At 29.0% G+C, this 21,011-nt stretch overlaps 1 protein-coding gene across 1 annotated transcript; it reads right to left on the reverse strand.

Annotated features, from left to right (window-relative positions):
- Positions 1–7,828: 7,828 nt before the first annotated feature.
- Positions 7,829–8,474, reverse strand: LOC130946040 (uncharacterized protein C5E4.10c-like). Its single transcript, XM_057874722.1, has 2 exons — positions 8,213–8,474; positions 7,829–8,154 (listed from the first exon to the last, which is right to left on the reverse strand). Exons 1-2 carry the CDS (start codon positions 8,472–8,474, stop codon positions 7,829–7,831), a joined length of 588 nt encoding a protein of 195 aa, XP_057730705.1.
- Positions 8,475–21,011: the final 12,537 nt, after the last annotated feature.

Genomic DNA, 21,011 nt, shown 5'->3' on the forward strand with positions numbered 1-21,011 from the left:
AACCAGTGAGAGAAAAAATGCAGTGATCAATATTAGAGAAAAAGCTGTCTTAGAGTTTCTTTGTACATCTGTATGTTGTGTTTCATAATCCTGTGGGGATTTTCTTACAAGTTGGGTTAGCACTTTACGGTTGAAAGTTAGTTTTGAGTCCTAGTCAAATTCAGATTGGGTGTAGAATCTGGATTTGTCTCAAATAGGAATGGATAGTTCCTAGGGAGGAATTGGTGTTTGTAATGTTGTGAAAACATAGTGAAATTCTATCATTGTTGTGATGGAGACTGGATGTATGCCACATTGCACCTAGTGGCTGAATTAGAATATATTTGGTGCTCATTCTTCTTCCCTACTTCTTTCTCTGTTTCTATTTATCAGGAGACAAAAACAAAAATATCTCTCAATTCGGCACGAGACAAAAGTGTCTCTCAACTTAACACGAGACAAAAAGCAAAAATATCTCTTGAAATTTCTTTAAAAAGTTAAAAATTAATATTCAGAAAAAAGGAGTTAAGATTCAACCCCCTCCTCTTAGCCACTGATTACTATCATTATGAAATAATTAACAACAACATGTACATTGATAAGATATATTTATTAAATTTAGAATTTATTGAAAAAGTTACAATCATTAAATAGCTACATAATTTTTTATTACTATTCATGCAAAATATATATATATGAATACTAACCCACTATTTTAAAGCATGAAATAAAAGATTTATAAATTTTTTTGTTCAAAAGAGCTAAAAAAATTATTATTGTTAATTAAAAAATTTGTTAATTAAAAAGTTTATTAATTGAAAGATAAATTTGTGGAGAAAATAAAAGTTATAGGAATGTAAATGTAATTTAAAAAAAAACAATGGAAGGAACTTTATAGAAAAATAACTCAGAATGCAGTCTCAAAAAATTTTTAGATATGAATGTATTTGAGTGTTTTTCTGAAGTAAAGTTTCAATTTTTTTCATTGATCTTTTATCTATTTATAAAAATTTTTGACCAATAAGATTCAAGAGTAACTTCCATACATGCTAGCCTTCAAGTAACTGTTCTTACTCCTTTTGTCTAACATGAGTAACTGCTAAAAATAACCTTCAAATACTTTAATCCTTCAACTAAGCACACCGACCAGCTTTTCGATTGAATACGTCGATTAACTCCTGCTTCACATTCCTTGACAAAACTCTTGCAAACTTTATTCTTTAAAATACAAATTCATTGTATCTTAAATATAGTATTTCTTGAAACTCAATACTTTCGATCAACACTAGAAAAGTCTCTTGAGATCAGCCTCCATCTCCTTCATGCGTGTGTTCTCCGCCAATTAATTGAAAGGATGAAGTTATGCAGTTTATATATTGATAATAGAAATGAGTACAAGTATAAGGAAGTGTAGTAATAAACTCTGAGCAAAATGTCTCAACAAGATGAAGTATTTAGAGTCAGAGAGAAGAAACAGAAAAGGCACAGGGGGAAGCTATTACCACAAGTCCACAACATTCTCTACCACACAAAGCCATCAAGCCTCCTATTAATCCTTCTCTCGGCACCGCATTGTTAGGATCGCTTGCCACGTGTCCTTGATTTGTAACTAACTCCTCCTCATGCACAAAAGATGACGCCGATTCATTAAAATTGAACTGAGCAAAAGTGTTTCTTTTCCCTATGTATTCCTCATTCTATGACGGTTAATTCCAAGTCAGACCATGACACCTCCATGATGCTGTTTCAGGTGATAGTGCGCATATTCTGCTAAAATATATTTATAAAATTTTTGAAATTTTCATTTTCTTTTTACAGTAGCTTATATTCGTGATTATTTTATAATCTTCCCCCTCAGGAGAGGATATTCTAGGTTTCACATGCCTACGAGCTGGAAATCATTGAAATTTTATTGGCATTTTGCATTAGGGAAATGAATCTAGGTAGTAGGCCATTTATTGGCATTTTGCATTAGGGAAATGATACTAGTGTGTAACTTTATGATATAATTGTTGATTTTCAAATTAACATAAATTAATTTCTATAACATATATGTTCTTTTAATTTTTGTATTAGCTTAAAATTTTCTAATTAGAGATAAGTTGAGTATAAATGATTGCTTGTTTTGCATCCATCATATGCAGGTTGCCCAACTTGGGAGAGCATGCACATGAAATTGTTATAAACTCTTAATCCAAGTTGCATTAATTTTAACGTTTTTAAAATTAATCTCTAGCTAGTACATTAACTTAAGTTGCATACATACTTATATTTCTACATGTTTATGTTTCCCTAATTCCCTTAATGAAATACTGTTTTGTGTTTTCAATGCTTGGTTCATTTGCCATAACTAATTAATCTTATAAGAGTAGATGCTGTATTTGAAGTTTGATCTGAGCTATCATGGATTATGTGCTTGTGTTGCTGTTATACCAAAGCTTTATGCCGAGTCTGACAGTTTAACTTGTTTATTTCTACTGCAATTAGTACTTGAATGTCTCTTATAATCTTAAATTTGTTTTGATAGAAGACATCACATTCCACTTCCTTGTTCATGGTGTAGTGTAGATTTTAGTAACTAATTGTTTTGTTGCAGGCAGAAAACTCTGTCAGCACAAGAATTGCAGTTTGTGGAGATTGCTTGTACACAAGGTAACATTGCTTAAGCTCAGGTTCTGATTGAGACCATTAGTTTTCTTCTGCTTTTGGTATATCCTTGTGAGAGTAGTTGATGTTTGTTCTTGTTGCTATTAGAATTTGTATTGGACAACGATGTTAGAGACAATTGGATGACTTGCATTGGGTTCAGTTTAATTAGCCATTCTTTCCAGAAAATTTGGCACTCCTTTTACTTTCATATTTGAACATTTATTATGAGAAACAAGTATTGAGTTCTTTTCTCAACACACTGGAAATCACAGACTTAGATGTGCATCATACATCACATATATAATAAGATAATTCCTTATAGACTAGATTTATAAAAGTATATATCATTTTTTTATAATTTGGTATATTAGTTGCATCTGATCTCTTGCACTTCACCATGCTGCATATAAATCTTGTAAAAATGAGAAAAACATATTTTTTGCAATTGTTTCCTTTTATTTTCCTACTTCATACTTATGTTTTTGCTAGTTACTCACCACAATATTCATGTTTGGTATATTGCAAGTAGTAAGAAGATAATTAAATCACAATATCCTTGACTTCTAAGAATTTTGAGTGCTCAAAACTATAAAGTGATAGTGATGTCTGATAGTGCAATTGTGAATTTGGATTCTGACATTTTGAATGAACATGTCATATTGGTATATCTATCATTGGTTGCTGATATCTTTTACTTTTTATTTTTAAAAGTAATTAAATCTAGCAACAACTTATTATAGGAAATGGATCATTTTCATTTTTTTAACACTTGAGAAAATAAAGTATGATATTTCATCTTTAATTCTATAAGTGGGATCAAAATTAAATAGGAGAGAGAACAATAAATAGTAAGATCAAACATTGGATATCATTCAGTTTTTTTTTTCCATTAGAGAGAATCTACTCCCTTTATTATAAAGGGTGTTAAAGTGTTCATTGTATTCTTTCTATTAAAGAGCAATTAAATGATGTATGATTTTCATTTGGAGCGTTTTGAATTGATAGATTTTTAACTCCATGAGGATTTTTTTTAGAAAAATTATTTCGTTATTTGAACTACGAAATTTCATATTATTTTAAAAATAATATAAAGAGAAATAATAATAATAATAATAATAATAATAATAATAATAATAATATAAGTTAAAATGAGATAGTTCATACCTTTTTTGTACTTAAGATTATTTTTTATTGATGAATATAATTCAAGTACAGTGCAAATTCGCAAACTATTTTACTAGTTTTTCTACATTTTTTTTAATTTTCACCTTTGTTTCCTTAAGCTTCTGTGCTTTGAATCAAGTTGGCTAAGAGTTGTCCAATCCCTTATTTTCTTTTCACCGGTGAAACATTTTCTTTAATTGCAATAATAGTGAGGTTTTATTATGCATTTTGCCTGATTAGGTACGTGTTTTACTCACTCCACAAAATTTGCTTTTGTTTTACTCACTTTTTTAAAGCCCATGTATTTTGCTGCACTCGTGAATTTTGTGAAACTCGTGATTCCACTTCTTTTTTGGAATAGGACCATACAAAAGCGTTTATGTGTCTCATCACGGCTAATTTTTTTTTATATTGGGCTATTATTGGTGTTTTTTTATTAATATCATGATGTTTTGGTGTAATGCATTATATAGGATAAAAAAAAATTGTGAATAACGAATTTAAATAAGACAAAAAATTTAAAAAAGTTAACAGAAATCATGAATTATAATTTTAAAATAAGACAAAAAAAAAAAAAAAATCGTGAGTCACGATTTTAATTTTTTAATTTAAAAAAATATGATTTATGAAATTGTGAATAACGATTTCTTTTGTTATGTAAATCGTAAGTAACTATTTGTATTGTGTATCACACTTATGAAAATACACTCATTTCAATTCATATCAACATAATACACCATTTCATCTATAGTATAAAAAATAATTAACTCTCTCATCACTATAGTTAACATACAATCTTAGTGCATTTTTCGAATTTCACATCATACTCTTTTAAAAAGAAAATGTTTTAATTTTTTCACCAGAATAATATCTTTAACGAATATTTTTAGACTAATTTTTTTAGTTATAAAAAACTATAATGTTTTATGTTCAATTATGAAAAAATAATGTACTTTTTATGAATATAGAGATAATTTTTTTTAATTTGAAATTCAGAAATCGAACGTTCGGTTTTGTTTTCAAAACAAAACTTAAAGTCCGATAGAGTAACAGAAAAATTTTAGCTTTAGATTTATGTGGGTTAAAAAAATTTTTCAAGTGATAAGTAAATTGGTGGATTAATTTTGTGAAAAAAAAAATTATAAACCACAAATCTTACCTTTAATAAATTTGTATTTTTTTAAAAACAAAATTTTAAAACCACAACTTTGATCCTCAAATTTGTGATATCTACACTAAAAAAATATATCAATTATCTACATTCCTAAAAAATACCACTTGAATCAAATACTAAAAATAAAAAGCTCACACTTTTCACACTAACTTATACATTACTTTTAACTATGTTAAGTATTTACAGAAAATTAATTTTTTTACGATAGTTTTTAATTTAACAAATTAATTTATCGTGGATCTAAATTATAAATATATATTATTTAACATAAATATAAGTTGAGAATATATTAAATATTATATATATTTATATACAAATATATAATGATTAATTTTTATTGTGTATATAGCATTTTTAACAATACCTTAATCACATAAAACCCAATACCAACTCCTTATTACCACTCCCTTATGCATGTAGAATGCTTTCAATTTCATAACCATATATATAAGGTGAGCAGGGAATATTTGAAGACCATCATTTCATCCAAAAAAAGGTGAAGTCATATAATTTTATAGAGAGATAGTGACGTACTCTCAGTCCGGTTCCATTTTTAATCACTTGCATTATTCCATAATGGCCAGATTACCACGAATAACAATGATATCCATAGATTCCTTTGAATGCCATCACATGAATTTATTCCAAATTAAACCATCATGTATTATTAGCTACAAAAGGATTGGGACATTTGGATAGCAACAAAAACAAACATAACCCCACCATTCCTAACAGAATACCATACCTTCTTCCGAGAATACTTGCACGACAATAATCACAGATGCTTTATTTCTCTTTTTCTTTGCTTTTTTTAATTTTCCTTTCATACTCTATTCTTATTATGATTACTATATACTATTTTTGTTTTTTTTTTGTCTGATCCTTTCTCGTCCCAAATATTTTCGATTTTCATGCTTGATTTTAGATCCTTGTTTTTGTTTCCTTTTTCTTTGGGTGAGGAAATGTATTTTCATATAAATTAGATTTAATTTATATTGCAAGTGGAAAAAAATTAACCATATTAAGTGTATATATCAAATTAATTATCCGTATAAAATATATATTAATTATTAACATAATATAACATGCATATTAAAAATAAAGTTATGTACTATTATAGAGAATTGTTACGATACTCTTATAAAAGTATTGATAGTTTGATCTAAGTTAGAGGTTAATATTTATTTCCAGGTTTACTAAATTTTCAAAATTAATTTTTAAATAATTAATTTTATTTAATGAAAAAAGTTAAACCCATAATTTCTCAATCTCATACAATATATAGAATTATCCGCAATTTCAACACCGATATAATAAGTGCAAATATTTTATTAGTTAACAATATAAAGTGTAAAAATGTGTGAAATTAAAATCATATGAATTATTATAGTATTGTGTTGATTAATGCATACCTTGTTTGTTCCAAGAACTGTCACAATCGTTCTATTCTATATGTCTTTAGCTTTATTAATATTTTCTTTTTAACGGATCTATATCAAAAGATTTGTTGGTCAGTTACTTTCTCCTTTTTTCTTTGTTTAGATTTCATGCTTTATTTTGAGTTGATCTAATTAGATATTTGGGATACTGTTTTTGTTTCTTCTGCATGCTAAACCTTTCCTCATAAAGCAGCTTTTTGGGTTCTATGCTCACACTTGTATTTTTAGAGTAAATAACTAAATATAAAATTATGCTAGTGCGTGATAACTTGATATATACCTCATTGCTTTAATTTATTAAATAAGACCAGAAATAGAAACATTGAAAAAAGGTTATTATTAGAATAAATTAAACAACATAAAAAGTATGTATTGCGTGCTCCTTATTAATTCGCCCAAAGTAGCGTTATCTAGTAAGAGATGGTATATTCTGAAAGCTGTGTGTTAAGCCTCTGATTGGATAAAATTTAAGATTAAAACTTGGTCATCGTTATTAGATATTGTGTTATATATAAATATATACATATAATTTCTTTTATTAAAAGTAAAATTATAGTATATGAATAAAATTACAATCAACGAATTAAAACAAAAATTTACTAAATTTTGAATTTATCTGTATTATCTTAAAAGTACCTTTTTTCTATTGAAATATAATATTTAAACATATAACAAATTTCTTTTATATATTTGATATTTGATAGTTTCGTTAAGCTATAATAAAAAAGAAACTTTAGTAAAATATAATATTATTGAGCTATTTAATTAAAATTATAAAGTCAGTATTATCATTATAAGTAGTTACATATATATAAGATTTTAAATTTAATTACTTAGTTAAGTTTAATTTAATTTTTAACAAAAACTGATTTATATATCCAAAGTTGTGTAATATTTATCCAGATAGTTACGTTCTCTATTGTGCGGCTAAAATTTTAATGTGAAATATAAAAATATTTGATCATTTTAATATTTTACAGGATTGTAGTGGTAGTATAAAATGTCAGTAATAAAAAATTTTTAATTATAAAAGAACAAAATGTTACTGACATTTTGTAATAAAAAATATTATTTTAATTATTAAAATACAAAACGTCATTGATGTTTTGTTAAAAAATATTATTTTAATTAAAAAAACACAAAATGTTATTGACATTTTGTATATGACTATAGTAATATTTAACACACAATTTGATTAATTATAGATGATTTCACCGAGTTAAACCCTAAAGTGATCCCTGAGATTCACAAAATGCACCGATTTAGTTCCTGACTTCCCAATTGCACTAATTACGTCTTCTAGATTGCAAAAAATGCATCAACGTAGTCCCTCTCGAATTTTCCGTTCATATTGCTTGCCGGCGGGAGTGACGTGGCGAATGATTGCCACGCTGGAGGATGGAAAACGTCGTCGTATTGGCGATCATTCCTCTCCCCCTCCTTCTCGTGCTTCTCCCTCTTCAACCTCTCTCAATTCCTCCAAAGTCTTCCTCCCATTCTTCTTCTTGTTCTCATTCTTCACTTCCCCATCATTATCATCCTCATCACCCTTCTCATCGGCACCATTACGAATCTCAAGATACCAAGGCATCTTCACACCCTTCCCTGCTACCCCATACGGCCTTAACCTATACTTTTCATCCTCGGGACCCACCACCACCCCCGAGGACTTCCCTTCTTCTTTCTTCATCCTCTTCTCCTTCTTCCACCCTTCCCTTTTCCCTAACAACTCTTTCCTCTTCTCGATTTCTCAGTACAGGATCAAAAATCTTAATCCCCTCGAACAAGTTAATGTGTCTGTTGTCACCCAAATTCTTCAATTCCAGTTCTTCTTCTTCTTCCTCCTGCTTCTCTTCTTTTGCCTTGGCCTTAACGAGAGGAGCCAAACTCTTGGCAGTGCAGAGGCACTCGAGGCGGAGCTCGACGTCACGCTTTCTGACTTCGTCGCACTTGATCTGCTCGTTTCTGGTGGCTTGCTCCTCATCGCGGCGGATCTTTTCCCTGTTCTTGTAGTTGTAGACGTTCCACCGCTTCTGCGGGAGAATGTTGAGACCGCCATGGCCTCCCATTTTTAGTGGCTTAACGATTTTGCTTGCTGAGGTTGGAGATTATTGGCTGTGAAATTTGTAATATCGATGAACTATGAGTTTGATGATAGGTCTTTTTCGATTTTTCCAGCGAGAGATACGATATTGATAACAAATTTACAATACTTTGTTGTGAATTTAGTTTGGAACACGTTGTGTGTCTGCGGGTGTAATTGGAAATTCTGAAAATCCTATGCCAATTTAATATGATCCTTCTTCTCTGTCTTCGATTTGTGTCACCTCTCCATGTGGCTTCCTGCAACCAAGGAGATGGAAGGTGAAAAAAATTCAATGCCGGAAGAACAAGGACAAAAAAAATTAAGAAATTAATTAGACAAATTAACAAAAGAATACAACGCAGCAAGAACACAGCAAAGAAAAGACTCACCTACTAGAATTTTGGTGAAAATGGCTAGAAGCAAAGCAACATAGAAAGACCGCGAGAAGCACTGTAATAGGCAAGAACTACGAGCATCACGGCGAGGAGGATAAGAAGTTGCTCGGCCGACACGGACAGAAGGGGATAGCAACTTTAGAGTTGGGGATGATGGCTTGGGTCTCCAGCGTGGCAATCATTCGCCACGTTACTCTCGCCGGCAAAAAGTATGAACGGAAAATTCAAGAGGAACCACGTTGATGCATTTTTTGGAATCTGGAGGACGTAATTAGTATAATTGGAATGTTATGGACTAAATCGATGCATTTTGTGAATCTCAAGACTACTTTGGAATTTAACTCGAATTTCACCCCCTAATAATACAATATTAAAACGAAAAAGTTCTTGTGGTGCATGGTTTGGACACTCTTGAGTATTAATGATTAGTAAAAAAGGAAAAAGGGGTTAGGAAGCTATTTTTAACATAAGCTAAGAGAGGGGTAGTTGCGTGAATGCTTTGTGTAGTTACAAGCAGTTGACAGTTCAAACAATATAGTAGCTAGTAAGAGCGGCGGATTTAGAAAATTTTTTTCGTAACAATAATTTTTATAATTAAAATTTGTTATTATAAATCATAATTAATTTTAAAATTATTTAATTAATAAATTAAAATATTAAAATAATAATTTAAAGAATAATATATAATTTAAAATTCTATTCTTTTAGATTTTATATTTTAAAAAAATTAAATAATTTTTTATTGTTAATATAATTAAATATTTTTTTGTATGTTCTTAAAGAATTATTTAAAAATTTATCTCCCATAGAATTAGTCAATTCTTTATTATATTTATAGTTAAAAAAATTCTTTCAATTAATATCGTTGTTAAAAAAATAAATTTATGATATTCAATAATGGTGATATTTTTTAAAATATTTCTCTAATACTAGAAAAGATAAATTTATAAGCTTAAATTAATTTATTAATAAATATAATATTATTTAATTCTTTCCTATTAAATATTTAAAATCAAAGTTTATATATTTATAAATGATTAAAATCAAATATAACAAACTAATTCAATAACATTGTGGACTTATTGTTCTGGAGAATTCAATATATAACATTGTGTCTTTATGATTATGGGATCACATTTATTTGTATAGTAGAACAAATAAAATTTATTATTAAATATTATTTGAAAATTTTTCAAAATTTAATAGGGGTATTTGCCCCCACACCATTACAAGTGCATCCCCCTGGCGAGCATTAATTTTGGGGTGTATTGGGTGAATTTTTTATCTTTATGGACATTTTTAATATCTGTATGATTTTCTTTATGTAATTTTGTCCATTTCCTTTTACCTAAATGTTATGTGTGTATGATATCGTGATAGAGTTTAGACTTCTATATATATCAGAATTTTATAAAAGAAAAAAGAGATTTAAGGTTAAGATTTTAGTTGTTTAATTTTCATAACAGTTTTTGTATCTTGTTGAATAAGAATAATATCCACTTTTTGATCTTAATTATTTATTTCTTGATGAATGCACAAAACCGGCTCCTGCTTCTTCCAAACTAGTGCAACAAACATTCATCTATTCAGGGACATCAAAAATATATTATGTGTACAAAAAATAAATTATCAAATTAATTATAATATATTTTTGTATTATATATATATTTTAATTATTTTAATATATATTTTAAATTTTATCATATATTTTATACAAATAATTAATTTAGTAGTTAATTTTTAGTATATACAAAATATTATATTACTGTCATGATATATATATGTCACATCTGATCTTTCTAGAGAGCAAAGTAAACATTGCACAAAAATAGTCCGAAAATTCAATCACAGGAATAACAATGTGGTTGTATATTTAAAGCTAGCAAACTCTTATATATATCTCCTATATTCACAAATTAATTTACCTATTTTGTAAGTAATTGGTCATAACAAACTTTCTAATCAGTTTCTATAATAATTATACTCTAGCTAACTACTTTTTATCCTAATTAACTCCACGCACTTTAGTTAAATAATAGTAATTCATATACCATACAAGTTAAATGTATTTATATACAAATATATAGTAGTTAATTTAAAAGTTGATTTTTTGTGTGCACATAATAATTTTAAAAAGTTTGTTTATTTTAATGGTTGATTATTATATTAAAAAAATATGTAAAAAAAATATAAATATATATAAATACATAATGACTAATTTAATATTTTTTTGTGATAAATATGATTTTAGTTTCTAAAATTTAACCCAAAATCTAAAATCATCCCAAGAATTTTTGTATTTGATTTCATCCCTAAGATTAATTTTGACTTTATAATCATCCTTTTACTAAAACAAATGTTAACTTTTGCATAATTTTATCCCTAATAAAAATAATAATTACAATTCTTTTTAAAAAATCCCTTCTTTTATAATTCCCACCCTCAGCATTTAACAAATCCCACCCCTCAATAGTGTCATCCATTGCAGCCACTTCCCGCTCCATGGATGATCTTCACAACAATTTCTTTTGGCCTCTTTCATAATCAACAACAAAATTAACATTCAAATTTTTTGAAAAAAAAAAAAAAAAACAAAACTAAAGCCGGGGGAGAGAGAGAGGTCCATGCCTCCTTCCAGCCCCGTCGTCGCTCTCGTAAAGTCCACACCACACTCCTCTTGAATTTCTTCTCAAATTTGTACGCAAGCTATGGATGAATGTCATCGGATGTAGTAGCGTCGAGTATAATATACGAAGGCCATCTTGTATGGAGGGCTCTTCATCGTCGGTGTGGAAGAAGGAGTAGGTGTGAGTACGACGGTGGAAGGCAAAAGCAGCTCTGCGACTCATACAACTTGTTCTTTCGATTGGAGGATGATTCCTTTACTTTTGAGTTTCGAGCAGTCCTAGTGAACCCATGTCTTCAACTGCGAGCATCATTGTTGAAGAAGAATGAATAGAAGATGACGATGAGGACGAAAACGCTGGAAAAGAGTAAAAAGACATAAGGAATAATGATGGAGCTTTTTTCTTAGGATAATAGTGAATGGGAAGAAATTCCGCCTATGCTACACCTACGGTACATAGTCGGTCCCAAACTCAAATAAAGGAGGAGGGTTGTGTTAGACTTTCGACAACTAACATAAAATCTTAGTCAAATTTTTACGACACGGATCAAACCCGTTATTGCGCTAAAGTTAGATCATTGTCCGGAAGCAATATGCTATATTGGTCGCGTATAGTGTCAAATGGGTCCGAGTGTAGTGTTAAATAAGTAAGAGTTTCTGCGTTGTAAATAAGCTAATTCAAGAAGAAAAAGATAAAACTAAAAGTCAGAGCGACAGAAGATTGGAATTTAGAATATGGAACATAGGCTGATGTGGTATTATATAATTTAATACATATGTAAAATTTTTTTACACTAATACTACATTAAAATTAAATTTTAATAAAAAATCAATAAAATTTTATCACTTATATAACTATCTTAATAGAATAAATAAAAATAATATTAAATTTAAAATTAAATTGAGATCAAATATTAGAGTCATAAATTTTATTTTTAATTTTAAATTACTATTTATGACCTATAATTTTATTAATACTGATAAATCATTTTGTGGCACCGAAATAAAATTGAACTTAAAACTAGTATTCAGATTTTCTTAAGTATGTTTGTTAAGTATTGACCACAATTAATTAGGATACTTGTCAATAATAAAAAAACCTTAAATTTTTAATGGGATTAAATACATTCCAACTTAGAGTAAATCACTAATTCCACACTCTAATTATCAAAACGTTGACAAAAAGACTTCATTTTTATTAACGACAAAAATATCTTTATAATCTTTTAAAATGTATAAAAATATATCAATATTAAATATATATTCTCAAAAAACTTTAAAAATTGAATTTTATTAAATTTTTGCAAGCATTATTAGAAAAAAAAATATACTTAAAATTTGGTGATTTAATCCTAACTAATTTTTTTATCAATAGCAAGAATACTTTAAAAAAATTCTATAAATCGAATTTTTATATGATATTTTGTATATATTTTATAAATAGTTATCCAAATATTTTTACAAAATTTTAGATTAAATGCATAAATAATTTACTAAATACAAAAGTTGTTTTTCACGTTTTAAATAAATAATATTATTTTTTGTTATTTTTGCCAAATTTTATAATATTTTGATAATATTTTTATCATTATCAAAAGTGTAGATTATTTTTGTTAGCATTTTAAAAAATCGAGTACAATTTTAATAATTTACCGTTTAAACTTATTATTTCAAAGCATTTGGATTAAAATATTTTTTCATTTGAATTGATTTTACCTAAAATAAATTGAATTGGAAATATACTATTGGGTTTGAAATTAATTATGTAAAATAAAACTTGATTTCATTTAAAAATTATATAATAATTTTATTTTACATTCTTATCATTTATTTACCATGAAATTTTTTATCATCACTAATAACAACGTCGGACAATTACCAATCGCCACTAACCACTGTCAAATTGCCACTAACCACCAATGAATTTCTATCGAACTGCTGTTAAACCTCATTGTACCATCACTAACCAACACCAAATTTATACCACATCTTTCCTTCTCTAAAAGGGTAAAATTATTTATATTTTTACACACCAAATCATTTTAATGGCAACCAAATTATATCTAAAATGAAAAAATTTGAGTTTAATTATAATTATAAATCAATTTAATTCCTATTATTTATACTTTTCAAATAAGAAATTTGATTTTAAAATCAAATCAATTTCAATTCTCTTGTGTTCGAAACTCATTTTAAGAATTTTTTTTTTTTTAATATTCTATCTTGACAGCTATCTAAGTATTATTCATTTTATACATTATATGGATACCAAAAATTAGCTAACAATCAACATAGTTTTATATTTATCATAAAAATACTTTGAATGTTATTTGTTTACAATGTAGCAAACAGAAAAAAGAAAAAAGGACACAATAATTTATTTCTGTGTTCATGAACATAAAAATACTTTGAATGTTATTTTTGTTATTTATTATACAATGTAGCAAACAGAAAAAGAACACACACTCTTGCCGTGTCCATGAGAGTGTAATGACCAATGACTTTGTTTGACACCACAATAATAATCTAAACACAGGGCAACAAAATCTGTATCTGCGGTTCCTTTTGTTCCATAAAGCCACACAAGTCATTCTCAACTTGATTGCATATGCAACAAACTAAATCCATTTCCTCAAATTCAAAAAGGCTATTAAAGCAGAGGGTACGGTGCACAATAATGTCTCTCTCCAACTCTCACAATTTTCCTACCCTGGCTTCATTGAACCTAGGACTATTTCATACTCCCAGGTATTATCGCATTCTCCTCTACTATATTTCATCATCATTCTCTCCACTTACGTTGCAACTACACATTCCCTCATTAAGTTATATTATTTATATATATGAATTAAGAAATCAGTAATATTAGCAAGTTAATTTTTTCCAGCAAATATTAATCAATATTTTTAAAATTATTTTATTTATATTAAATTTTAGATACTAAATCATACATCATTCGATCTTAAATATTTAAATCTTTCAAAAATGATAATTTTTTGAATTAAAAATAAGTAATAATAATTAATTAAAAGTTAATTTTCTATATTTTTTCAAAATATTTACTCTATTTGATTTTAAATAATTGTTATTAAATTATATTTAATTTTATATATGAATTAAGAAATATGTGCCTTTGAATTAATTTAAGTGATTCCATTAAGTTATCTTTATTAAATTATTCACAGCCAATAATAATGTTTAACCAGTCTTGTTAATATGCACCTAAAAATATATTTTAAAAATATTATATAAAAATATTTTATTAAAAAATATTTTTATTGTATTTAGTTTTTCATGATATTTTTCTATTTTTTCGGTATTTTTTAGTTTGGCAAACTAAAGACTAATTTGTTAAAGATCTGAACTCCATTTAAGAATTTGTCGCTCGCCAATAAACTACTCATACACAAGATGAGATTCAGATCTTACACACTTATTTAAATGAACTAATAAACTAACTATAGACTAATCAAATTGGTTAGAAACATACATTATTCTTATTAATCATTCTATATCCATACTTGTTCTCTCTTATTCTTTTCATAATCACTCTTTTTTCTCTCTTGCAACTAAGAGTGTTATTACTAAAAATTAATTAATTGATGTTGTCTAATTTCTTAAAATAAACAGTTATTTAGAGAAAAAAAAGTTACATATAAATAACAAATACAAACAATAATGAGTGATTTTATACACAATTTAGAAAATAAAAATATAGGGTAATTCACTTACACAAACCAAAGTAACTCTAATTTTACGTGTATTCTTCAAATTCAAAAATTTTACGTGGTTGTCTCGTTGCATATTTTTATGTAAATCGAATTTATTGAATTCAAATTAAGGTTGTTAGTACTAATCAAATCTATTTAATTTGAATTGCTTGATTTTGTGGTTCAAACATAAATTGAATTCAAAGAATTCGACTTAGGGTAACTAACAGCAAATCGAATCAACAAGTTTCGATTTATATGGCCAATTTAGTTCCCCCTTAGTAAATCGAATCCACTGAAGTCAATTTACAATGGAATGGTATTGATTCGAATTTCACCCACAGTAAATCGAAACAAGCGGTTTCGATTTGTCACTCTCACTAAATCAAATCTAATAGCTTCGATTTACAGTCATTGAGAGTCCGTAGTAAATCGAAGCTAATGGAGTCGATTTACTTACAATAGGCCTATGTATATAATTCGAATTCAACTGTTTTGAATTACAATCAACATTCGAAAACCCCAATCCCACCACAAACAACTCTCCTCGAAGATTTTGGAAAGAAACTAACCCCACAAAATTCAAATTTGTAAACATGGAGGATGATCCAAATCGTATCTATCGGTTAGATGGAGTCGCACATATTGTCGGTGCTGTCTATGAAGAGGTTAGTGAATGAAAATATTTGTTTTCAACATAATGTAGTCATGATAGTAATATTAGCATGCTTCTTGTAGTAGTTGTTTATAGTCCTTAGTTAGGAATTAAAAAATTAGTTTTTATAATATAATCACCGGTTAGAAGTAGTAAGCTATTAGTTGGTTAAATTTTGAGAACTTAAAATGCTACCTAAAATTGTTAGTTAGGATAGTGATTGTAGGCTGTGTTAGATTTTTTAAGTTGTTAGTTTTATATTCAGCGAGAAGTAGGTTAGGAGTAGGATTCACTGTAACAAACTATTGCAGTCATGATGCTAATTAAGTATTGCAATATATTTTATACATTGAAGATAAATTTTTTTCTGAGTAGTCACGTACTTGAGCCCATTTAGTTTTAGCATTTTCTCTTTTGTTTGATAGTGTGAAATTCTATGTTTAGGTTTAGCTTTTAATCGAACATTGTTTTGTTATGGCTGTTAAAAAAATTTGCTATCGTTATGCAGCCCCATTGATGAATCACCAGCATGAGAAGGCAACATGACGTGTCCCTGGATGATAGGATCGTGCCGTACTTCTAGATGGCCGGTTTATACCATCTTGCAAGGCTGAACGAGACTTAGTTTAAATTGGATGAGCCACTAGTGAGTACATTCGTGGAGAGATGGCATCTGGAGATGCATACTTTTCACATGCCGTTCGGGGAGCGTACGATCACGGTGCAGGATGTACCGTACTAGTTAGGACTCCCGATTGACGGTCAATATGTCAGCGGATACCTCACGGACTTTGAGCGACATATCGAAGGTGGCAGTCCAGCATGGGCATGGTTCGAGGAGCTGTTGGGTGTTTTACTTCCTGCGAATTGTATCAACAAGTTTACTGTGAAGTGCACTTGGACACAAGAGACATTTAGTGAGCTTTCGTAGGGTACAGATAATGAGAAGGTTAGGAGGTATGCCCGGGCGTATATCATGATACTCTTATCGATGTAGCTATTCGGTGATAAGTCTGGTACACGTCTTCACATTCGTAGGGTAGCCAGGCTAGAGGACATGGGTCGATATAGTTAGGGGTCTGTTGCTGTGTGTCATGGTTATATTGGTGCATGTATCGTATGGCCAATAGGAATGTCGTCAAGTTAGCCGGTCCATTGTAGCTCCTGCAGTCGTGGATCTTCTGGAGGTTCCCTGGTTTCCGGCCTGATGGATTTGATATTTTCATTGGCCGTTGGCGTCGAGGTACTTGCTTTTGGGTTATGCAACATGTTTTTAATTAGTTATCAATTTATTTCCGTCATTGATAAAATATTTTTGTTTTCAGATGGTCAGGTTATCAGCCGACGTTGTGCAACAAGGGGCCTCGAGTCGCGCATTGGAGGCTTATGATAGATTTACTTCAGCCCGAGAATGTGAGTATTTATGGTTTCAATATGTTCATCGCTAATATTATGTTGACACTGTTTACTGTTTATGATTACTAATGATAAGTACTTCTGTTCACAGTTCGTGTGGATGCCATAATATTTGCGATTATTAGATTTTTCCAATACTTTGTACTCAACCCCACGGCAAATGCTATAAGTCTTCACGTTTAACACGACTTCCTCTTTATTCTGAAACTACTGACCAACTTGGAATTCAGAAAGAGCTCTTATATTCTGTGTATCTTTGGCCCCGAAACCAACAAGTACTCCTAAATTCTCTGCTGTGCCATGGCATCCAAGTCCAAAGTTGAAAAGTGCGGGGAGTACTGATGAGTTCCTAAACTAGATGCTCTTCCACCCATAACTGGAGTAGTCCTTGCTATATCATCATCACTATCATCAGTTATCGTGGCGGGATCCACATCATCATCATCATGCAGGGCATCCTCGACACCATCCGGTACTCCACCTTCTCCGAAAACCAGGATCGCAACAGGAGTTCCGAACGTCGCAATTGTAAACTCACCCAACGGTCCAGTATCACCTATTTCTCCGTCAAGACTGCGGTTTATATTAGCCACAAAGGATGAAGATGCAACTAAAACTGTCTCAGGTGCAATCACCAGCACAGATGACAAGGCAACAAGAGGCATTGAACTAGAGCAGGTTGGCATTGCTGAGGATTGAGGATTCCGGTTCAAATCTCCAAAACTACATACCGCATCCACAAACTTCACCAACAGCTCAAGGATCCTCACCTCAGGAAACTGATGATGACAATGGAACAGAACTTGGAAATTTTTGTTGCAGCCTATGACAAATGAATCGTACTTCACATCATCGCTCAACACACAAATCGGAATTATGTAAAATAACTTCTCCACCCATTTCATGCCAAGCAGCCTCAGTTTTGGAGTATAGTATTCTGAAACTCGGTGAAACTCGTCAAAGGTTTGAGAAAAATACCAAGCAGATCCTTATCAGTGAATTTAATTCCCGATCGCGTTTTCTTCTTAATCGACCCTCTATAGTGCACTAGAACTAAAAAACTCCTGTCACTAACCATTGTGAGTCCCACTATGATGAAAAATTCACATTCAACTCGTATTTATATACATTAGGCATATACTAAATCGAATTAACTCCTTTCAATTTATTTATATAGTAGAAATCATAATAAATCAAAGCTAATCGAGTCGATTTGCCATTAGCCAGTATTGAGTATAAATCGAATTCAGTACATTGGATTTACTAATGGAGTTAAATCGAAACTTATTAATTCGATTTAGTAGTGGTCATATAAATCGAAACTGATTGATTCGATTTAGTAATACTTAGTCTAATTCAAATTTATTTAATTCGATATACGTGTAAACTCTAAACTAAATAATTTGAATCAAGTAGATTCGATTTAGTGTTATAAATCTAATTCGAATTCAATCGATTCAATTTACGTTAAAACGTACAACAAGACATCCACGTAATATTTTTAGATTTAGAAAATACACGTAAAATTAGTTTATTTTGGTTTATGAAAGTGATTTACCAAAAAATATATCTTAAGAATATAGAAAGATTTTGGTGAGTGATACATGCACAGAAGGCCTAGAACGTCCCTTTCTTATTGGTGTGCTGCTTTCACTACTGTGAGATTCGATTTATGTCAAAGAGCATAAGCTCAGAAAATGTGAATATGAAATGTGCAGCTGATAAGAGTGAACTTGGACACCCCATAATGTGAAAAATGGACCCTATTGGCCTGTATATATAGATTTGGCTTCAGTTTAGGGTGCTGGCTTACTACCACTACTTTCACTATAATTTTGCTTGGTGAGTTTTATGGTGCTTTTATTATTGTGCTTAAATTGCCTAATTTTTTTTTTAAAGTAAAAAATAAAATATTAAAATAAAAAATAAATTATATAAAATTTATTAAATATTATTTATTTACTTCTTTTAGTAACTTAAGTACAAAGTGATAGGCACCATAACATTTACGATTTTGCTTAGTGTTGTGTGCAAGTGGTGTGTCGGGAAAGTAAAGAAAGAAACAAGTATATGTGGCTGCTCCTAGAAGATGGAAGCTATAATATAATTATACAGGTACAATAATAATAAAATATTTATATACCAATGACAATGAATTCAAATGTGGCATAGCCATTAAGCTAGATTCATTGTGTTAGTTATTGGGATCACTAATATGAAAGATTGTGACAGTCGGCCAAACCCTATATGCATAGGTCATGGAAGAAGCAGCACGCAGTTTTAAATTTCCATTTTATTTATAGGTTATCTTTTCATTATATATGGATTAATTTTGTAGAAGACAAATGGGGCTCATTTTTTTAGATGTTATAAAATGAAGGGTATATGGTAATATTATGTAAATTTAATGTAATACATTGATATGAAATGGAATAATGTTAGAATAAATCGTCACTAATGATTTGAACTAGTGATAAAAAATTCACTTAATACATGAGTAACGATTTGATAGAGAATAAAATTTTTTGCTCAATGAAAATGAGAGTGACGATTTGTTTTAAAATCATTAACATGAAAAAATCGATATTTTTATTTTTTTTCAATAATTCTCAACTATTGATCAATGATCGGACAGGTCCTAACTTCTCTTTTCTCTTCTCTTTCCACTCAAATCTTGATTCACGATTTGATTTAAATTATATTTAACAATTTATATAAAAACCGTTATTAATTTTATATATGTGCATTATATATTCAACTCTCATTTTATCTTATTATACCTATCTCATCGTCAAATTAAAAATAAAGAGTACTATTTATTTGGCTTTTTTTTTATATTAGGAACAAAGAAATTATAGGAAAAGAGAAATTATTTAAAGGGTTTTGTAATTTAAAAAAAAAATAGAAATCATGAATAACGATTTTATTTTAATAATTTTTTCTAGAACAAATCATGTGTAATGATTTTATTTTAGTGAATTTTTTTATTAAGTGGTTTTTTTTTTCTAAATAAAGTACTAATATAAATTTCCTATTGCACCCTTCTCTAACGATTTCTCTTTACTTACAATTATAGTTATAAGTTATAACAGTAATTCATCCTTCTTAATTAGTATAGCAGTGATACATCAAGCATTTAGTAATAAGAAAAATAATTAGAGGACAAAAAATGTGACAAAATTATTGAAAAAAACTTTTATTTTTTAAAATTGTCTATTGATTTTTTTTCTAGCTCCCTTAACCTTTTGAAAAATCCAAAAATTGTTATTTTTTACCCTAGATATTTTTTTCCAGACTCAAACTAGATATTTTATTTCATTAAAATTAAATTCTTTGTTCACCTTGCTCTGTTATTTACCACCTAGATAAAGCCTTGTTACATATTAAAAAGATGTTTTGATAATTAGTAATTTAGGAGACTATAGAGTTCAATTGTGTGTGTGAATAATATGGATGGATACTGGATATGTATATATATAGTGCAGTCGGCCACGGGCAGAATTAGATAAATATTAGAAGAGAATAAAAAATATTTGTAAAATCAAATGAGACTAAAATAAAATAAAAAATAAATAAATTAAGATTTAAATATACAAAATTAAAATTTAGCTATGAGGCTCCGCCTCTGGTCGGCCAAACCTTGGTATTAAAGCAAAATGGAGAAAATTTACCTTTCTTCCAAAAGTAAATAAAATAATAAAAAAATTATATAGGTGTA

The sequence above is a fragment of the Arachis stenosperma genome, chromosome 8, assembly GCF_014773155.1.
Source record: "Arachis stenosperma cultivar V10309 chromosome 8, arast.V10309.gnm1.PFL2, whole genome shotgun sequence".
Taxonomy (NCBI): domain Eukaryota; kingdom Viridiplantae; phylum Streptophyta; class Magnoliopsida; order Fabales; family Fabaceae; genus Arachis; species Arachis stenosperma.

Bases quoted from the DNA above. Each gene is read 5' to 3' on its own strand.
- LOC130946040 (XM_057874722.1), bottom strand. From the start codon at position 8,474: ATGGGAGGCCATGGCGGTCTCAACATTCTCCCGCAGAAGCGGTGGAAC. The intron at 8,155-8,212 runs GTGACAACAGAC...TCCTGTACTGAG, and splicing joins ACTGGAATTGAAGAATTTGG to AAATCGAGAAGAGGAAAGAG.